At 31.1% G+C, this 21414-nt stretch overlaps 1 protein-coding gene across 50 annotated transcripts in view; it reads left to right on the forward strand.

Annotated features, from left to right (window-relative positions):
* The window catches only part of LOC117344058 (trichohyalin-like), a 53121-nt gene that overhangs the window by 27384 nt on the left and 4323 nt on the right, over positions 1-21414 (forward strand). For 20 of the 50 annotated variants that reach the window (XM_033906657.1, XM_033906659.1, XM_033906662.1 and 17 more), the window contains 21 exons: positions 1148-1201; positions 2168-2221; positions 3158-3211; positions 4141-4194; positions 5158-5211; positions 5986-6039; positions 6813-6866; positions 7833-7886; positions 8823-8876; positions 9647-9700; positions 10665-10718; positions 11499-11552; positions 12479-12532; positions 13420-13473; positions 15129-15182; positions 15904-15957; positions 16650-16703; positions 17836-17889; positions 18668-18721; positions 19651-19704; positions 20670-20723. In XM_033906657.1, coding sequence (XP_033762548.1) covers positions 1148-1201; positions 2168-2221; positions 3158-3211; positions 4141-4194; positions 5158-5211; positions 5986-6039; positions 6813-6866; positions 7833-7886; positions 8823-8876; positions 9647-9700; positions 10665-10718; positions 11499-11552; positions 12479-12532; positions 13420-13473; positions 15129-15182; positions 15904-15957; positions 16650-16703; positions 17836-17889; positions 18668-18721; positions 19651-19704; positions 20670-20723 — 1134 coding nt within the window. The remainder of the gene's footprint in view (positions 1-1147; positions 1202-2167; positions 2222-3157; positions 3212-4140; positions 4195-5157; positions 5212-5985; positions 6040-6812; positions 6867-7832; positions 7887-8822; positions 8877-9646; positions 9701-10664; positions 10719-11498; positions 11553-12478; positions 12533-13419; positions 13474-15128; positions 15183-15903; positions 15958-16649; positions 16704-17835; positions 17890-18667; positions 18722-19650; positions 19705-20669; positions 20724-21414) is intronic. The other 30 variants (XM_033906660.1, XM_033906682.1, XM_033906658.1 and 27 more) reach the window with 29 other exon arrangements.

Consider the following 21414-nt stretch of genomic DNA (forward strand, 5'->3'; position numbering starts at 1 on the left):
AATTTTCCGTGGGAAAAAAGAAGTTACTTAATATGTGTACGGGAAACTTGAACAAAAATACAATGGAGTGTATGGTGTAATTTAAGCTCAACTACGTATAAATGTCAGTTTGTTTTTGGAAAGTGTTAATTTCGTTTTCTATTTTATACTATTGCACGTTATTGTTTCAATTCGTCGACGGACAGTTTGAAAGAGAAAAGCGTGAGATCGAACTTCCGCCGCTAAAGATGGAACAGGGTTCTGTAAGTATGTGTGATATAGACACCGGGTTGAAACGTCTGATTATTTGGAACGGTATACAACTGCATGTTCTATGTCAGCGAACTTTGAGTTACTATCTGTTACAAATCATCGGTTTATCATAAATTGATGGAATAAAATACATTTCATCAGAATGGGTAACATAAGTATATTACGAACACATGATGTAGAGTTATTATACTATATAGAGTGAATGGTGTTTAAATGTTCAAAGGTTTCTGTTTCCGATTCCTCTGAGTCAAACGATGTTTACATAAAAAAGTGTTAATCAAAGAAGGCTTTAAATTATAATTTCAGTAGATACTCGTAATAAGAAGACATTGTATGTTTTGGAAAGAGCTGATATAGAGGCCGGATAGAATTCCATATGACATCATCTAATTTCTCATGTCACTCTATCTAGTTAATTAGAATGGTATATTTAACTGCATGAACTATGTCAGCAGACTTAAGGTCACTTTCTTTTTCTAAGCATCAGTTTATCAAAAAATGGTGGGATAAAATAAATAACCAAGTGAATGTGTGACCTTAGGTATATGATGTGGAATTTTCACATAAAATGGAGTTAATAATGATCTGGAAATTAAGGGGTTCTGTTTCGAATTCGTTTGAGCCAGACGATGCTTACATATCTTTTATTTACTGAAGATGGCTTTAAGTTATCATGCATTAATAACGATTGTGTATCACGTTGTAAGTCTGATCGCGTATGCCTCAAATATATGATTCTTTACTAAAGAATCCAGAAAAAAGAGATTACTGAATATAGTTTGTTTTGAAAATTACTAATCTCTTTATTTAGTTATTAATTTATTTTTGCAATTCATTGTTATCAACACAGGTTTTGTGTTATTGCACGTTTCTGTTTTATTTCGTTTGCTGACAGTTTAAAAGAGAAAGGCGTGCGAGCGAACTTCCGTTTAAGATGGAACAGGATGAGGTAAATATGTGTGATATAGACATTGGATTGAAATCCATGTGATATCTCATTTGGAACGGTTTATCACTGCATTTACTATGTCAGCAAACGTTGAGTTACTACCTTTTTATTAACATTATTTAATTAGAAATTGGTAAAATACAATAAATAACGATATGAATGTATAAACATAGATATGATTCGAACACAAAATGCTGAATTATTAAACGATGTGAAGTAAATGATGTTAAAATGTTAAAATGGTTCTGATTCGAATTCCTTTGAGCCAACAGATATATACACAAATAATTATTTACCGAAAATAGCTTTAAGTTATCACGTTTTTTTAATATCTTTTTTTTCTAATCATTAGTTTATCATAAATTGGTTGGATAAAGTAGATTACGATATGAATGTATAAACGTAGGTATATACCAATGAAAGATGGGAATAATCAATCAATATGGAATTAATGATGTCAAAATGTGTAAGGGATTCTGTTTCGAATTCGTTTAAGCCAGACGATGTTGACACAAACAAGTATTTACTGAAGATAGCTTTATGTTATCATTCCATTAATAACTATTATGTATGACTTCGCAAGACTGATCGCATATGCTTACAAATCAGATTACTTACTAGTGAATCCAGGAAAAAAAAGAAGTTATTAATATATAAACAGTAAAGATGAGCAAAAATAAGCCAAGTCCATCTTTAAATTTCCGTAGAAACCGTCAATAAGTAGATAACGTATTTTCATCAATTGCTTTTAACACACAATTTAGAGTATAGTGCAATTATCATGTAGTGATAACGACTATATCTGACCTCGTATGCTGCAATTTAACCTCAACTACGTCTTAATGTCAGTTTGTTTTGAACAGTACTATTCTCTTTATTTAGTTATTAATTTATTTTTACAATTCATTGTTATCAACATAATTTTTGTGTTATTGCACGTTTCTGTTTTATTTCGTTTGCTTACAGTTTAAAAGAGAAAGGCGTGCGAGCGAACTTCCGTTTAAGATGGAACAGGATGAGGTAAATATGTGTGATATAGACACTGGATCGAAATTCATATGATATCTTATTCCCAGTGGCACTATGTCTGATTATTTAGAACGGTATATAAATGCATGTACTATGTCAGCGAACTTTGAGTTACTATGTGTTACAAATCATTAGTTTATCAGAAATTGATGGAATTAAATACATTTCATAAGGATGTGTAACATAAGTTTATAGCGAACACATGATGTAGAATTATCATAACATATAGAGTTAATGGTGTTAAAATGTTCAAGGGTTTCTGTTTCCAATTCCTCGGAGTCAAACGACGTTAATATAAAAAAGTATTAATCAAAGAAGGCTTTAAATTATAATTTCCGTAGATACTCGTAATAAGTAGACATTGTATTTTTTTTTAAGTGTGATATAGAGGCCGGATAGAAATCCATATGACAACTAATTTCTCGTGGCACTGTATCTGGTTAATTAGAATGGTATATAACTGCATGAACTATGTCAGCAGACTTAAGGTCACTTTCTTTTCTTTTTCTAAGCATCAGTTGATGAAAAATTGGAAGAATAAAATAAATAACCATATGAAGGTGTGAACTTAGGTATATGATGTGGAATAATCACACAAAATGAAGTTAATGATGATAAAGAAATAAAGGGGTTCTGTTTCGAATCCGTTTGAGCCAGACGATGCTTACACATATTTCATTCACTGAAGATGGAATTTAGTTATCATGCATAAATAACGATTATTTATCGCGTTGTAAGCCTGATCGCGTTGGCCTCAAATCTATGATTTTTTACTAAAGAATCCAGAAAAAAAGAGATTACTGAATATAGTTTGTTTTGAAAAGTACTAATCTCTTTATTTAGTTATTAATTCATTTTTACAATTCATTGTTATCAACACAGGTTTTGTATTATTGCACGTTAAGGTTTTATTTCGTTTGCTTACAGTTTAAAAGAGAAAGGCGTGCAAGCGAACATCCGTTTAAGATGGAACAGGATGAGGTAAATATGTGTGATATAGACACCGGATCAAATCCATAAGATATCTTATTCCGAGTGGCACTGTCTGATTATATGGAACGGTATATAACTGCATGTACTATGTCAGCGAACTTTGAGTTACTATCTATTACAAATCATTAGATTACCATAAATTGATGGAATAAAAAACTTTTCATCAGAATGTGTAACATAAGTATATTACGAACACATGATGTAGAATTATCACACCATATAGAGTCAATGGTGTTTAAATGTTAAAGGGTGTATGTTTCCAATTCCTCGGAGTCAAACGACGTTTACATAAAAAAGTATTAATCAAAGTTGTCTTTAAATTATAATTTCCGTAAACACTCGTAACAAGTAGACATTGCATTTGTTTTAAAGTGTGATATAGAGGTTGAATAGAAATCGATATGACAACTAATTTCTCGTGGCACTCTATCTGGTTAATTAGAATGGTATATATAACTGCATGAACTATGTCAGCAGACATAAGGTCGCTTTATTTTTTTAAGCATCAGTTTATCAATAATGGGTTGAATAATATAAATAACCATATGAATGTGTGAACTTAGGTATATGATGTGGAATTATCATACAAAATGGAGTTAATGATGATAAAGAAATTAAGGGGTTCTGTTTCGAATTCGTTTGAGCCAGACGATGCTTACACATCTTTTATTTCCTGAAGATGGCTTTACGTTATCATGCATTAATAACGATTATGTATCACGTTGTAAGTCTGATCGCGTATGCCTCAAATATATGATTCTTTACTAAAGAATCCAGAAAAAAGAGATTACTGAATATAGTTTGTTTTGAAAATTACTAATCTCTTTATTTAGTTATTAATTTATTTTTGCAATTCATTGGTATCAACACAAGTTTTGTATTATTGCACGTTTCTGTTTTATTTCGTTTGCTGACAGTTTAAAAGAGAAAGGCGTGCGAGCGAACTTCCGTTTAAGATGGAACAGGATGAGGTAAATATGTGTGATATAGACATCGGATTGAAATCCATGTGATATCTCATTTGGAACGGTTTATCACTGCATTTACTATGTCAGCAAAGGTTGAGTTACTACCTTTTTATTAACATTATTTAATTAGAAATTGGTAAAATACAATAAATAACGATATGAATGTATAAACATAGATATGATTCGAACACAAAATGCTGAATTATTAAACGATGAGAAGTAAATGATGTTAAAATGTTTAAATGGTTCTGATTCGAATTCCTTTGAGGCAACAGATATATACACAAATAATTGTTTACCGAAAATAGCTTTAAGTTATCACGTTTTTTTAATATCTTTTTTTTCTAATCATTAGTTTATCATAAATTGGTTGGATAAAGTAGATTACGATATGAATGTATAAACGTAGGTATATACCAATGAAAGATGGGAATAATCAATCAATATGGAATTAATGATGTCAAAATGTGTAAGGGATTCTGTTTCGAATTCGTTTAAGCCAGACGATGTTGACACAAACAAGTATTTACTGAAGATAGCTTTATGTTATCATCCATTAATAACTATTATGTATGACTTCGCAAGACTGATCGCATATGCTTACAAATCAGATTACTTACTAGTGAATCCAGGAAAAAAAAGAAGTTATTAATATATAAACAGTAAAGATGAGCAAAAATAAGCCAAGTCCATCTTTAAATTTCCGTAGAAACCGTCAATAAGTAGATAACGTATTTTCATCAATTGCTTTACACACAATTTAGAGTATAGTGCAATTATGATGTAGTGATAACGACTATATCTGACCTCGTAAGGTGCAATTTAACCTCAACTACGTCTTAATGTCAGTTTGTTTTGAACAGTACTATTCTCTTTATTTAGTTATTAATTTATTTTTACAATTCATTGTTATCAACATAATTTTTGTGTTATTGCACGTTTCTGTTTTATTTCGTTTGCTTACAGTTTAAAAGAGAAAGGCGTGCGAGCGAACATCCGTTTAAGATGGAACAGGATGAGGTAAATATGTGTGATATAGACACCGGATCAAATCCATAAGATACCTTATTCCCAGTGGCACTGTCTGATTATTTGGAACGGTATATAACTGCATGTACTATGTCAGCGAACTTTGAGTTACTATCTATTACAAATCATTAGATTACCATAAATTGATGGAATAAAATACATTTCATAAGAATGTGTAACCTAAGTACCAGGTAGACATTGTATTTTTTTTGGAAAGAGCTGATATAGAGGCCAGATAGAAATCCATATGACATATAATTTCTCGTGGAACTCAATCTGGTTAATTAGAATGGTATATAACTGCATGAACTATGTCAGCAGACTTAAGGTCACTTTCTTTTCTTTTTCTAAGCATCAGTTGATGAAAAATTGAAAGAATAAAATAAATAACCATATGAATGTGTGAACTTAGGTATATGATGTGGAATAATCACACAAAATGAAGTTAATGATGATAAAGAAATAAAGGGGTTCTGTTTCGAATCCGTTTGAGCCAGACGATGCTTACACATATTTCATTCACTGAAGATGGAATTTAGTTATCATGCATAAATAACGATTATTTATCGCGTTGTAAGCCTGATCGCGTTGGCCTCAAATCTATGATTTTTTTACTAAAGAATCCAGAAAAAAAGAGATTACTGAATATAGTTTGTTTTGAAAAGTACTAATCTCTTTAAGTTATTAATTCATTTTTACAATTCATTGTTATCAACACAGGTTTTGTATTATTGCACGTTAAGGTTTTATTTCGTTTGCTTACAGTTTAAAAGAGAAAGGCGTGCAAGCGAACATCCGTTTAAGATGGAACAGGATGAGGTAAATATGTGTGATATAGACACCGGATCAAATCCATAAGATACCTTATTCCCAGTGGCACTATGTCTGATTATTTGGAACGGTATATAACTGCATGTACTATGTCAGCGAACGTTGAGTTACTATCTGTTACAAATCATTAGATTACCATAAATTGGTGGAATAAAATACATTTCATCAGAATGTGTAACCTAAGTAGCAGGTAGACATTGTATTTTTTTTTGGAAAGAGCTGATATAGAGGCCGGATAGAAATCCATATGACAACTAATTTCTCGTGGAACTCAATCTGGTTAATTAGAATGGTATATAACTGCATGAACTATGTCAGCAGACTTAAGGTCGCTTTATTTTTTTAAGCATCAGTTTATCAATAATGGGTTGAATAATATAAATAACCATATGAATGTGTGAACTTAGGTATATGATGAGGAATTATCATACAAAATGGAGTTAATGATGATAAAGAAATTAAGGGGTTCTGTTTCGAATTCGTTTGAGCCAGACGATGCTTACACATCTTTTATTTCCTGAAGGTGGCTTTACGTTATCATGCATTAATAACGATTATGTATCACGTTGTAAGTCTGATCGCGTATGCCTCAAATATATGATTCTTTACTAAAGAATCCAGAAAAAAGAGATTACTGAATATAGTTTGTTTTGAAAATTACTAATCTCTTTATTTAGTTATTAATTTATTTTTGCAATTCATTGTTATCAACACAGGTTTTGTATTATTGCACGTTTCTGTTTTATTTCGTTTGCTGACAGTTTAAAAGAGAAAGGCGTGCGAGCGAACTTCCGTTTAAGATGGAACAGGATGAGGTAAATATGTGTGATATAGACATCGGATTGAAATCCATGTGATATCTCATTTGGAACGGTTTATCACTGCATTTACTATGTCAGCAAAGGTTGAGTTACTACCTTTTTATTAACATTATTTAATTAGAAATTGGTAAAATACAATAAATAACGATATGAATGTATAAACATAGATATGATTCGAACACAAAATGCTGAATTATTAAACGATGATGAAGTAAATGATGTTAAAATGTTTAAATGGTTCTGATTCGAATTCCTTTGAGGCCAACAGATATATACACAAATAATTGTTTACCGAAAATAGCTTTAAGTTATCACGTTTTTTTAATATCTTTTTTTTCTAATCATTAGTTTATCATAAATTGGTTGGATAAAGTAGATTACGATATGAATGTATAAACGTAGGTATATACCAATGAAAGATGGGAATAATCAATCAATATGGAATTAATGATGTCAAAATGTGTAAGGGATTCTGTTTCGAATTCGTTTAAGCCAGACGATGTTGACACAAACAAGTATTTACTGAAGATAGCTTTATGTTATCATCCATTAATAACTATTATGTATGACTTCGCAAGACTGATCGCATATGCTTACAAATCAGATTACTTACTAGTGAATCCAGGAAAAAAAAGAAGTTATTAATATATAAACAGTAAAGATGAGCAAAAATAAGCCAAGTCCATCTTTAAATTTCCGTAGAAACCGTCAATAAGTAGATAACGTATTTTCATCAATTGCTTTTACACACAATTTAGAGTATAGTGCAATTATGATGTAGTGATAACGACTATATCTGACCTCGTAAGGTGCAATTTAACCTCAACTACGTCTTAATGTCAGTTTGTTTTGAACAGTACTATTCTCTTTATTTAGTTATTAATTTATTTTTACAATTCATTGTTATCAACATAATTTTTGTGTTATTGCACGTTTCTGTTTTATTTCGTTTGCTTACAGTTTAAAAGAGAAAGGCGTGCGAGCGAACTTCCGTTTAAGATGGAACAGGATGAGGTAAATATGTGTGATATAGACACCGGAACAAATAGATAAGATACCTTATTCCCAGTGGCACTATGTCTGATTATTTAGAACGGTATATAACTGCATGTACTATGTCAGCGAACTTTGAGTTACTATGTGTTACAAATCATTAGTTTATCATAAATTGATGGAATTAAATACATTTCATAAGAATGTGTAACATAAGTATATAGCGAACACATGATGTAGAATTATCACACCATATAAAGTCAATGTGTTTAAATGTTCAAGGGTTTCTGTTTCCGATTCCTCGGAATCAAACGATGTTTACATGAAAAAGTATTGATCAAAGATGGCTTTAAATTATAATTATCGTAAATACTCGTAATAAGAAGACATTCTATTTTTTGAAAATAGCTGATATAGAGGCCGGATAGAAATCCATATGACAACTAATTTCTCGTGGCACTGTATCTGGTTAATTAGAATGGTATATAACTGCATGAACTATGTCAGCAGACTTAAGGTCACTTTCTTTTCTTTTTCTAAGCATCAGTTTATCAATAATGGGTTGAATAATATAAATAACCATATGAATGTGTGAACTTAGGTATATGATGTGGAATAATCACACAAAATGGAGTTAATGATGATAAAGAAATAAAGGGGTTCTGTTTCAAATCCGTTTGATCCAGACGATGCTAACACATATTTCATTCACTGAAGATGGAATTTAGTTATCATGCATAAATAACGATTATTATCGCGTTGTAAGCCTGATCGCGTTGGCCTCAAATCTATGGGTTTTTTTACTAAAGAATCCAGAAAAAAAGAGATTACTGAATATAGTTTGTTTTGAAAAGTACTAATCTCTTTATGTAGTTATTAATTCATTTTTACAATTCATTGTTATCAACACAGGTTTTGTATTATTGCACGTTAAGGTTTTATTTCGTTTGCTTACAGTTTAAAAGAGAAAGGCGTGCAAGCGAACATCCGTTTAAGATGGAACAGGATGAGGTAAATATGTGTGATATAGACACCGGATCAAATCCATAAGATATCTTATTCCCAGTGGCACTGTCTGATTATTTGGAACGGTATATAACTGCATGTACTATGTCAGCGAACTTTGAGTTACTATCTATTACAAATCATTAGATTACATAAATTGATGGAATAAAATACATTTCATAAGAATGTGTAACCTAAGTAGCAGGTAGACCTTGTATTTTGTTTTGGAAAGAGCTGATATAGAGGCCGGATAGAAAACCATATGACAACTAATTTCTCGTGGAACTCAATCTGGTTAATTAGAATGGTATATAACTGCATGAACTATGTCAGCAGACCTAAGGTCGCTTTATTTTTTTAAGCATCAGTTTATCAATAATGGGTTGAATAATATGAATAACCATATGAATGTGTGAACTTAGGTATATGATGAGGAATTATCATACAAAATGGAGTTAATGATGATAAAGACATAAAGGGGTTCTGTTTCGAATTCGTTTGAGCCAGACGATGCTTACACATCTTTTATTTCCTGAAGGTGGCTTTACGTTATCATGCATTAATAACGATTATGTATCACGTTGTAAGTCTGATCGCGTATGCCTCAAATATATGATTCTTTACTAAAGAATCCAGAAAAAAGAGATTACTGAATATAGTTTGTTTTGAAAATTACTAATCTCTTTATTTAGTTATTAATTTATTTTTGCAATTCATTGTTATCAACACAGGTTTTGTATTATTGCACGTTTCTGTTTTATTTCGTTTGCTGACAGTTTAAAAGAGAAAGGCGTGCGAGCGAACTTCCGTTTAAGATGGAACAGGATGAGGTAAATATGTGTGATATAGACATCGGATTGAAATCCATGTGATATCTCATTTGGAACGGTTTATTACTGCATTTACTATGTCAGCAAAGGTTGAGTTACTACCTTTTTATTAACATTATTTAATTAGAAATTGGTAAAATACAATAAATAACGATATGAATGTATAAACATAGATATGATTCGAACACAAAATGCTGAATTATTAAACGATGTGAAGTAAATGATGTTAAAATGTTTAAATTGTTCTGATTCGAATTCCTTTGAGCCAACAGATATATACACAAATAATTATTTACCGAAAATAGCTTTAAGTTATCACGTTTTTTTAATATCTTTTTTTTCTAATCATTAGTTTATCATAAATTGGTTGGATAAAGTAGATTACGATATGAATGTATAAACGTAGGTATATACCAATGAAAGATGGGAATAACCAATCAATATGGAATTAATGATGTCAAAATGTGTAAGGGATTCTGTTTCGAATTCGTTTAAGCCAGACGATGTTGACACAAACAAGTATTTACTGAAGATAGCTTTATGTTATCATCCATTAATAACTATTATGTATGACTTCGCAAGACTGATCGCATATGCTTACAAATCAGATTACTTACTAGTGAATCCAGGAAAAAGAAGAAGTTATTAATATATAAACAGTAAAGATGAGCAAAAACAAGCCAAGTCCATCTTTAAATTTCCGTAGAAACCGTCAATAAGTAGATAACGTATTTTCATCAATTGCTTTTACACACAATTTAGAGTATAGTGCAATTATCATGTAGTGATAACGACTATATCTGACCTCGTATGGTGCAATTTAACCTCAACTACGTCTTAATGTCAGTTTGTTTTGAACAGTACTATTCTCTTTATTTAGTTATTAATTTATTTTTACAATTCATTGTTATCAACATAATTTTTGTGTTATTGCACGTTTCTGTTTTATTTCGTTTGCTTACAGTTTAAAAGAGAAAGGCGTGCGAGCGAACATCCGTTTAAGATGGAACAGGATGAGGTAAATATGTGTGATATAGACACCGGATCAAATCCATAAGATACCTTATTCCCAGTGGCACTATGTCTGATTATTTGGAACGGTATATAACTGCATGTACTATGTCAGCGAACTTTGAGTTACTATCTATTACAAATCATTAGATTACCATAAATTGATGGAATAAAATACATTTCATAAGAATGTGTAACCTAAGTACCAGGTAGACATTGTATTTTTTTTTGGAAAGAGCTGATATAGAGGCCAGAAAGAAATCCATATGACATATAATTTCTCGTGGAACTCAATCTGGTTAATTAGAATGGTATATAACTGCATGAACTATGTCAGCAGACTTAAGGTCACTTTCTTTTCTTTTTCTAAGCATCAGTTGATGAAAAATTGGAAGAATAAAATAAATAACCATATGAAGGTGTGAACTTAGGTATATGATGTGGAATTATCACACAAAATGAAGTTAATGATGATAAAGAAATAAAGGGGTTCTGTTTCGAATCCGTTTGAGCCAGACGATGCTTACACATATTTCATTCACTGAACATGGAATTTAGTTATCATGCATAAATAACGATTATTTATCGCGTTGTAAGCCTGATCGCGTTGGCCTCAAGTCTATGATTTTTTTACTAAAGAATCCGGAAAAAAAGAGATTACTGAATATAGTTTGTTTTGAAAAGTACTAATCTCTTTATTTAGTTATTAATTCATTTTTACAATTCATTGTTATCAACACAGGTTTTGTATTATTGCACGTTAAGGTTTTATTTCGTTTGCTTACAGTTTAAAAGAGAAAGGCGTGCAAGCGAACATCCGTTTAAGATGGAACAGGATGAGGTAAATATGTGTGATATAGACACCGGATCAAATCCATAAGATATCTTATTCCCAGTGGCACTGTCTGATTATTTGGAACGGTATATAACTGCATGTACTATGTCAGCGAACTTTGAGTTACTATCTATTACAAATCATTAGATTACCATAAATTGATGGAATAAAAAACTTTTCATCAGAATGTGTAACATAAGTATATTACGAACACATGATGTAGAATTATCACACCATATAGAGTCAATGGTGTTTAAATGTTAAAGGGTGTCTGTTTCCAATTCCTCGGAGTCAAACGACGTTTACATAAAAAAGTATTAATCAAAGTTGTCTTTAAATTATAATTTCCGTAAACACTCGTAACAAGTAGACATTGCATTTGTTTTAAAGTGTGATATAGAGGTTGAATAGAAACCGATATGACAACTAATTTCTCGTGGCACTCTATCTGGTTAATTAGAATGGTATATATAACTGCATGAACTATGTCAGCAGACATAAGGTCGCTTTATTTTTTTAAGCATCAGTTTATCAATAATGGGTTGAATAATATAAATAACCATATGAATGTGTGAACTTAGGTATATGATGTGGAATTATCATACAAAATGGAGTTAATGATGATAAAGAAATTAAGGGGTTCTGTTTCGAATTCGTTTGAGCCAGACGATGCTTACACATCTTTTATTTCCTGAAGATGGCTTTACGTTATCATGCATTAATAACGATTATGTATCACGTTGTAAGTCTGATCGCGTATGCCTCAAATATATGATTCTTTACTAAAGAATCCAGAAAAAAGAGATTACTGAATATAGTTTGTTTTGAAAATTACTAATCTCTTTTAGTTATTAATTTATTTTTGCAATTCATTGTTATCAACACAGGTTTTGTATTATTGCACGTTTCTGTTTTATTTCGTTTGCTTACAGTTTAAAAGAGAAAGGCGTGCGAGCGAACATCCGTTTAAGATGGAACAGGATGAGGTAAATATGTGTGATATAGACACCGGAACAAATCCATAAGATATCTTATTCCCAGTGGTACTGTCTGATTATTTGGAACGGTATATAACTGCATGTACTATTTCAGTGAACTTTGAGTAACTATGTGTTACAAATCATTAGTTTATCATAAATTGATGGAATAAAATACATTTCATAAGAATGTGTAACATAAGTATATAGCGAACACATGATGTAGAATTATCACACCATATAGAGTCAATTGTGTTTAAATGTTCAGGGGTTTCTGTTTCCAATTCCTCTGAGTCGAACGATGTTTACATGAAAAAGTATTGATCAAAGATGGCTTTGAATTATAATTTTGGTAGATACTCGTAATAAGAAGACATTGTATTATTTTTGGAAAGAGCTGATATAGAGGCTGGATAGAAATCCATATGACATCTAACTTCTCGTGGAACTCAATCTGGTTAATTAGAATGGTATATAACTGCATGAAATATGTCAGCAGACTTAAGGTTACTTTCTTTTTCTAATCATCAGTTTATCAAAAATTGGCGGAATAAAATAAATAACCATATGAATGTGTGAACTTAGGTATAAGATGTGGAATAATCACACAAACTGGAGTTAATGATGATAAGGAATTTGAGCGGATGGCTTTAAGTTATCATGCATTAATAACGATTTTTTTTTATCGCGTTGTAAGTCTGATCGCGTATGCCTCAAATATATGATTTTTTACAAAAGAATCCAGAAAAAAAGAGATTACTAAATATACAAAAATGTAGTTTGTTTAGAACAGTACTATTCTCTTTATTGACCGATTAATTCATTTTTACAATTCATTGTTATCAACATAGTTTTTGTATTATTACAATTGACTGTTTTATTTCGTTTGCTGACAGTTTAAAAGAGAAAGGCGTGCGATCGAACTTCCGCAAGAGAGTGAACAGGATCAGGTAAATATGTGTGATATAGACACAGGATTGAAATCCATTTGATATATAATTTTCAGGTTAGCTATATCTGATTATTTGTAATGGTATTTAACTGCCTGGAATATTTCAGCAAGCTTTGAGTAACTATCTTTTTCTGCCTGAAAATCTGATTACTTACTAGTGAATCCAGGAATAAAAGACGTTACTTAATATATAAACAGTAAAGTTGAGCAAAAATACGCCAAGTCCATCTTTAAATTTCCGTAGAAACCATTAATAAGTAGACACCGTATTTTCATCAATTACTTTAACATGCATTTGAGAGTATTGTGCAATTTAAACCCAACTACGTCTTAATGTCATTATTCCCAGTGGCACTATGTCTGATTATTTGGAACGGTATATAACTGCATGTTCTATGTCAGAGAACTTTGAGTTACTATCTGTAACAAATCATTAGTTTATCATAAATTGATGGAATAAAATACATTTCATAAGAATGTGTAACATAAGTATATAGCGAACACATGATGTAGAATTATCACACCATATAGAGTCAATTGTGTTTAAATGTTCAGGGGTTTCTGTTTCCAATTCCTCTGAGTCGAACGATGTTTACATGAAAAAGTATTGATCAAAGATGGCTTTGAATTATAATTTTGGTAGATACTCGTAATAAGAAGACATTGTATTTTTTTTGGAAAGAGCTGATATAGAGGCCGGATAGAAATCCATATGACATCTAATTTCTCGTGGAACTCAATCTAGTTAATTAGAATGGTATATAACTGCATGAAATATGTCAGCAGACTTAAGGTCACTTTCTTTTCTTTTTCTAAGCATCGGTTGATCAAAAACTGGTGGAATAAAATAAATAACCATATGAATGTGTGAACTTAGGTATAAGATGTGGAATAATTACACAAAATGGAGTTTATGATGATAAAGGAATTCAGGGGTTCTGATTCGAATTCCTTTGAGCCAACAGATATATACACAAATCATTATTTACCGAAAATAGCTTTAAGTTATCACGTTTTTTTAATATCTTTTTTTTTCTAATCATAAGTTTATCATAAATTGGTTGGATAAAGTAGATTACGATATGAATGTATAAACGTAGGTATATACCAATGAAAGATGGGAATAATCAATCAATATGGAATTAATGATGTCAAAATATGTAAGGGATTCTGTTTCGAATTCGTTTAAGCCGGCGATGTTGACACAAACAAGTATTTACTGAAGATAGCTTTATGTTATCATCCATTAATAACTATTATGTATGACTTCGCAAGACTGATCGCATATGCTTACAAATCAGATTACTTACTAGTGAATCCAGGAAAAAAAGTTATTAATATATAAACAGTAAAGATGAGCAAAAATAAGCCAAGTCCATCTTTAAATTTCCGTAGAAACCGTCAATAAGTAGATAACGTATTTTCATCAATTGCTTTAACACACAATTTAGAGTATAGTGCAATTATCATGTAGTGATAACGACTATATCTGTCCTCGTAAGGTGCAATTTAAGCTCAACTACGTCTTAATGTCAGTTTGTTTTGAACAGTAATATTATCTTTATTGACCTATTAATTCATTTTTACAAGTCATTGTTATCAATATAGTTTTTGTATTATTACAATTGACTGTTCTATTTCGTTTGCTGACAGTTTAAAAGAGAAAGGCGTGCGATCGAACTTCCGGAAGAGAGTGAACAGGATCAGGTAAATATGTGTGATATAGACACAGGATTGAAATCCCTGTGATATATAATTTTCAGGTTAGCTATAGCTGATTATTTGTAATGGTATTTAACTGCCTGGAATATTTCAGCAACCTTTGAGTTACTATCTTTTTCTAAGCATCAATTGATTATAAATTGACGGAATCAAATAGATAACGATATGAATGTATAAACAAAAGTATAAAATGAACAAATGATGTGGCATTATGCAAAATGGAGTTAATGATGTTAACATGTTTAAAGGGTTCTGATTAGAATTCCGTTGAGCCAAACGATGTTTACACAAACAATTATTTACCAAAGATAGCTTTATGTAATCATGTATTGATAACCTTTATGTATGACTTAAGAATTATGACGCACGACTCATCGTATATGCCTGAAAATCTGATTACTTACTGGTAAATCCAGGAATGAAAGACGTTACTTAATATATAAACAGTAAAGTTGAGCAAAAAATACGCCAAGTCCATCTTTAAATTTCCGTAGAAACCGTTAAAAAGTAGACGCCGTATTTTCATCAATTGCTTTAACATGCATTTGAAATATGGTACAATTTAAGAGCAACTACGTCTTAATGTTAGTTTGTTTTGAACAGTAGTATTCTCTTTATTTACTTATTAATTCAGTTTTGCAATATATTGTTATCAGCATAGTTTTTGTATTATTGCACGTTACTGCTTTATTCCGTTTGTTGACAGTTTAAAAGAGAAAGGCGTGCGATCGAATTTCCGCTAGAGGAGGAAGAGGATCAGGTAAACATGTGTGATAAAGACACCGGATTGAAATCCATATGATATGTAATTTCCAGTGGCACTACATCTGATTATTTGGAACGGTATATAACTGCATGCACTATGTCAACAAACGTTGAGATACTACCTTTTATTCATCTTAAGTTTATCATGAATTGGTTATAAAATAGAGTACCATCAGAATGTGTAAACATAGGTATATAACGAAAACATGTTGTAGAATTATCATACAATATGGAGTTGATGATGTTAAAATACTTATGAGGTTCTGTTTCCAATTCATTTGAGTCAAATGATGTTTACACAAACTATAATGTACCAAAGATGGATTTAAGTTATCATGTAGTGATAACGACTATATGTGACTTCGTAAGACTGATATCGTATTCCTAAAATATCTGATTACGTACTAGGGAATACAGAAAACGGAGGTTACTTAGCATGTATATGGAAAACTTCAGCAAAACTGCGACGGGCCTTTATTTCTATTTCCTAAAATACTCGTAATATGTATAATTTCTTAAATTGTCATAACACACAATTGAGTGTATGGAGTTATTCTAGCTAAACTACATTTAAGTGTCAGTTTGTTTTGAAAAGTGCTAATCTTTTCATTTATTATTTAGCAATTCATTTTTATTAACACAGTTTTGTATTATTGTACGTTACTGTTTTATTTCGTTGGCGGACAGTTTGAAAGAGAAAAGCGTTCGATCGTACTCGTACCAAGGATGGAACAGGATCACGTAAGTTTGTGTGTTATAGACAACGAATTGAAATCCATATGACATCTAATTTTCTGTTGAACTATAACTAATTAATTCGAACGCTTGATAAATAGTATAATATGTCAGCAAACGTTGTTTAATATTTTTTTCTAATCATTAGTTTATCATACATTGGTGGAATTAAGTAGATTGCGATATGAATGTCTGAACATAGGTATATACCGAACGCTAGATGGGAAAACCCAAGCAATATGGAATTCATAATGTTACAATGTTAAAAGGGTTCTGTTTCGAATTCGTTTAAGGCCATACAAGGTCTTCAAAATTATTTACCGAAGATAGCTGTAAGCTATCATGAAGTGATAACGACTATTCAAGACTGATCACGTATGTCTAAAATGTCTGATTACATACTAGGAAATACAGTAAAATGGAGGCTACTTAACATGTATATGGAAAACTTGATCAAAATTACGCCAGGCCCATCCTTAATTTCCGTAGATACCCGTATTAAGTATATATGGTTAAAATGCTATAACATACCGTGGAGTGTATGGTGCAATTTAAGCTCAACTCCGTCTGAATGCCCGACTGTTTTGAAAAGTGCTGTTATAGAGACCGGATAGAAATCCATTGACATCTAATTTTCCGTGGCACTCTATCTGGTTAATTAGAACGGTATATAAATGCATGAAATATGTCAGCAAACGTTTAGTTACTTTCTTTTTCTAAGTATCAGTTGATCATAAATAGGTGAAATAAAATAAATGACCATATGAATGTGTGAACATAGGTATACGATGTTGAATTATCACACAATATGGAGTTAATGATGATAAAGAAATAAAGGGGTTCTGTTTCGAATCCGTTTGAGCCAGACGATGCTTACACATATTTCATTCACTGAAGATGGAATTTAGTTATCATGCATAAATAACGATTATTTATCGCGTTGTAGGCCTGATTGCGTTGGCCTCAAATCTATGATTTTTTACTAAAGAATCCAGAAAAAAAAAGAGATTACTGAATATAGTTTGTTTTGAAAAGTACTAATCTCTTTATTTAGTTATTAATTTATTTTTACAATTCATTGTTATCAACATAATTTTTGTGTTATTGCACGTTTCTGTTTTATTTCGTTTGCTTACAGTTTAAAAGAGAAAGGCGTGCGAGCGAACATCCGTTTAAGATGGAACAGGGTGAGGTAAATATGTGTGATATAGACACCGGATCAAATCCATAAGATACCTTATTCCCAGTGGCACTATGTCTGATTATTTGGAACGGTATATAACTGCATGTACTATGTCAGCGAACTTTGAGTTACTATCTATTACAAATCATTAGATTACCATAAATTGATGGAATAAAATACATTTCATAGAAATGTGTAACCTAAGTACCATGTAGACATTGTATTTTTTTTGGAAAGAGCTGATATAGAGGCCAGATAGAAATCCATATGACATCTAATTTCTCGTGGAACTCAATCTGGTTAATTAGAATGGTATATAACTGCATGAACTATGTCAGCAGACTTAAGGTCACTTTCTTTTCTTTTTCTAAGCATCTGTTGATGAAAAATTGGAAGAATAAAATAAATAACCATATGAAGGTGTGAACTTAGGTATATGATGTGGAATAATCACACAAAATGAAGTTAATGATGATAAAGAAATAAAGGGGTTCTGTTTCGAATCCGTTTGAGCCAGACGATGCTTACACATATTTCATTCACTGAAGATGGAATTTAGTTATCATGCATAAATAACGATTATTTATCGCGTTGTAGGCCTGATCGCGTTGGCCTCAAATCTATGATTTTTTACTAAAGAATCCAGAAAAAAAGAGATTACTGAATATAGTTTGTTTTGAAAAGTACTAATATCTTTATTTAGTTATTAATTCATTTTTACAATTCATTGTTATCAACACAGGTTTTGTATTATTGCACGTTAAGGTTTTATTTCGTTTGCTTACAGTTTAAAAGAGAAAGGCGTGCGAGCGAACATCCGTTTAAGATGGAACAGGATGAGGTAAATATGTGTGATATAGACACCGGTTCAAATCCATAAGATATCTTATTCCCAGTGGCACTGTCTGATTATTTGGAACGGTATATAACTGCATGTACTATGTCAGCGAACTTTGAGTTACTATCTATTACAAATCATTAGATTACCATAAATTGATGGAATAAAAAACTTTTCATCAGAATGTGTAACATAAGTATATTACGAACACATGATGTAGAATTATCACACCACATAGAGTCAATGGTGTTTAAATGTTAAAGGGTGTCTGTTTCCAATTCCTCGGAGTCAAACGACGTTTACATAAAAAAGTATTAATCAAAGTTGTCTTTCAATTATAATTTCAGTAGACACTCGTAACAAGTACACATTGCATTTGTTTTAAAGTGTGATATAGAGGTTGAATAGAAATCGATATGACAACTAATTTCTCGTGGCACTCTATCTGGTTAATTAGAATGGTATCTATAACTGCATGAACTATGTCAGCAGACATAAGGTCGCTTTATTTTTTTAAGCATCAGTTGATCAATAATCGGTTGAATAATATAAATAACCATATGAATGTGTGAACTTAGGTATATGATGTGGAATTATCATACAAAATGGAGTTAATGATGATAAAGAAATTAAGGGGTTCTGTTTCGAATTCGTTTGAGCCAGACGATGCTTACACATCTTTTATTTCCTGAAGATGGCTTTACGTTATCATGCATTAATAACGATTATGTATCACGTTGTAAGTCTGATCGCGTATGCCTCAAATGTATGATTTTTTACTAAAGAATCCAGAAAAAAGAGATTACTGAATATAGTTTGTTTTGAAAATTACTAATCTCTTTATTTAGTTATTAATTTATTTTTGCAATTCATTGGTATCAACACAAGTTTTGTATTATTGCACGTTTCTGTTTTATTTTGTTTGCTGACAGTTTAAAAGAGAAAGGCGTGCGAGCGAACTTCCGTTTAACATGGAACAGGATGAGGTAAATATGTGTGATATAGACATCGGATTGAAATCCATGTGATATCTCATTTGGAACGGTTTATCACTGCATTTACTATGTCAGCAAAGGTTGAGTTACTACCTTTTTATTAACATAATTTAATTAGAAATTGGTAAAATACAATCAATAACGATATGAATGTATAAACATAGATATGATTCGAACACAAAATGCTGAATTATTAAACGATGTGAAGTAAATGATGTTAAAATGTTTAAATGGTTCTGATTCGAATTCCTTTGAGCCAACAGATATAGCCACATTTAATTATTTACCGAAAATAGCTTGAAGTTATCACGTTTTTTTTAATATCTTTTTTTTCTAATCATTAGTTTATCATAAATTGGTTGGATAAAGTAGATTACGATATGAATGTATAAACGTAGGTATATACCAATGAAAGATGGGAATAATCAATCAATATGGAATTAATGATGTCAAAATGTGTAAGGGATTCTGTTTCGAATTCGTTTAAGCCAGACGATGTTGACACAAACAAGTATTTACTGAAGATAGCTTTATGTTATCATCCATTAATAACTATTATGTATGACTTCGCAAAACTGATCGCATATGCTTACAAATCAGATTACTTACTAGTGAATCCAGGAAAAAAAAGAAGTTATTAATATATAAACAGTAAAGATGAGCAAAAATAAGCCAAGTCCATCTTTAAATTTCCGTAGAAACCGTCAATAAGTAGATAACGTATTTTCATCAATTGCTTTAACACACAATTTAGAGTATAGTGCAATTATCATGTAGTGATAACGACTATATCTGACCTCGTATGGTGCAATTTAACCTCAACTACGTCTTAATGTAAGTTTGTTTTGAACAGTACTATTCTCTTTATTGACCGATTAATTCATTTTTACAATTCATTGTTATCAACATAATTTTTGTATTATTACAATTGACTGTTTTATTTCGTTTGCTGACAGTTTAAAAGAGAAAGGCGTGCGATCGAATTTCCGCAAGAGAGTGAACAGGATCAGGTAAATATGTGTGATATAGACACAGGATTTAAATCCATTTGATATATAATTTTCAGGTTAGCTATATCTGATTATTTGTAATGGTATTTAACTGCCTGGAATATTTCAGCAAGCTTTGAGTAACTATCTTTTTCTGCCTGAAAATCTGATTACTTACTAGTGAATCCAGGAATAAAAGACGTTACTTAATATATAAACAGTAAAGTTGAGCAAAAATACGCCAAGTCCATCTTTAAATTTCCGTAGAAACCGTTAATAAGTAGACACCGTATTTTCATCAATTACTTTAACATGCATTTGAGAGTATTGTGCAATTTAAGCCCAACTACGTCTTAATGTCATTATTCCCAATGGCACTTTGTCTGATTATTTGGAACGGTATATAACTGCATGTTCTATGTCAGAGAACTTTGAGTTACTATCTGTAACAAACCATTAGTTTATCATAAATTGATGGAATAAAATACATTTCATAAGAATGTGTAACATAAGTATATAGCGAACACATGATGTAGAATTATCACACCATATAGAGTCAATGGTGTTTAAATGTTCAGGGGTTTCTGTTTCCAATTCCTCTGAGTCGAACGATGTTTTTATGAAAAAGTATTGATCAAAGATGGCTTTAAATTATAATTTTGGTAGATACTCGTAATAAGAAGACATTGTAATTTTTTTTGGAAAGAGCTGA

This window comes from Pecten maximus, chromosome 15 (genome assembly GCF_902652985.1).
Source record: "Pecten maximus chromosome 15, xPecMax1.1, whole genome shotgun sequence".
Taxonomy (NCBI): Eukaryota; Metazoa; Mollusca; class Bivalvia; order Pectinida; family Pectinidae; genus Pecten; species Pecten maximus.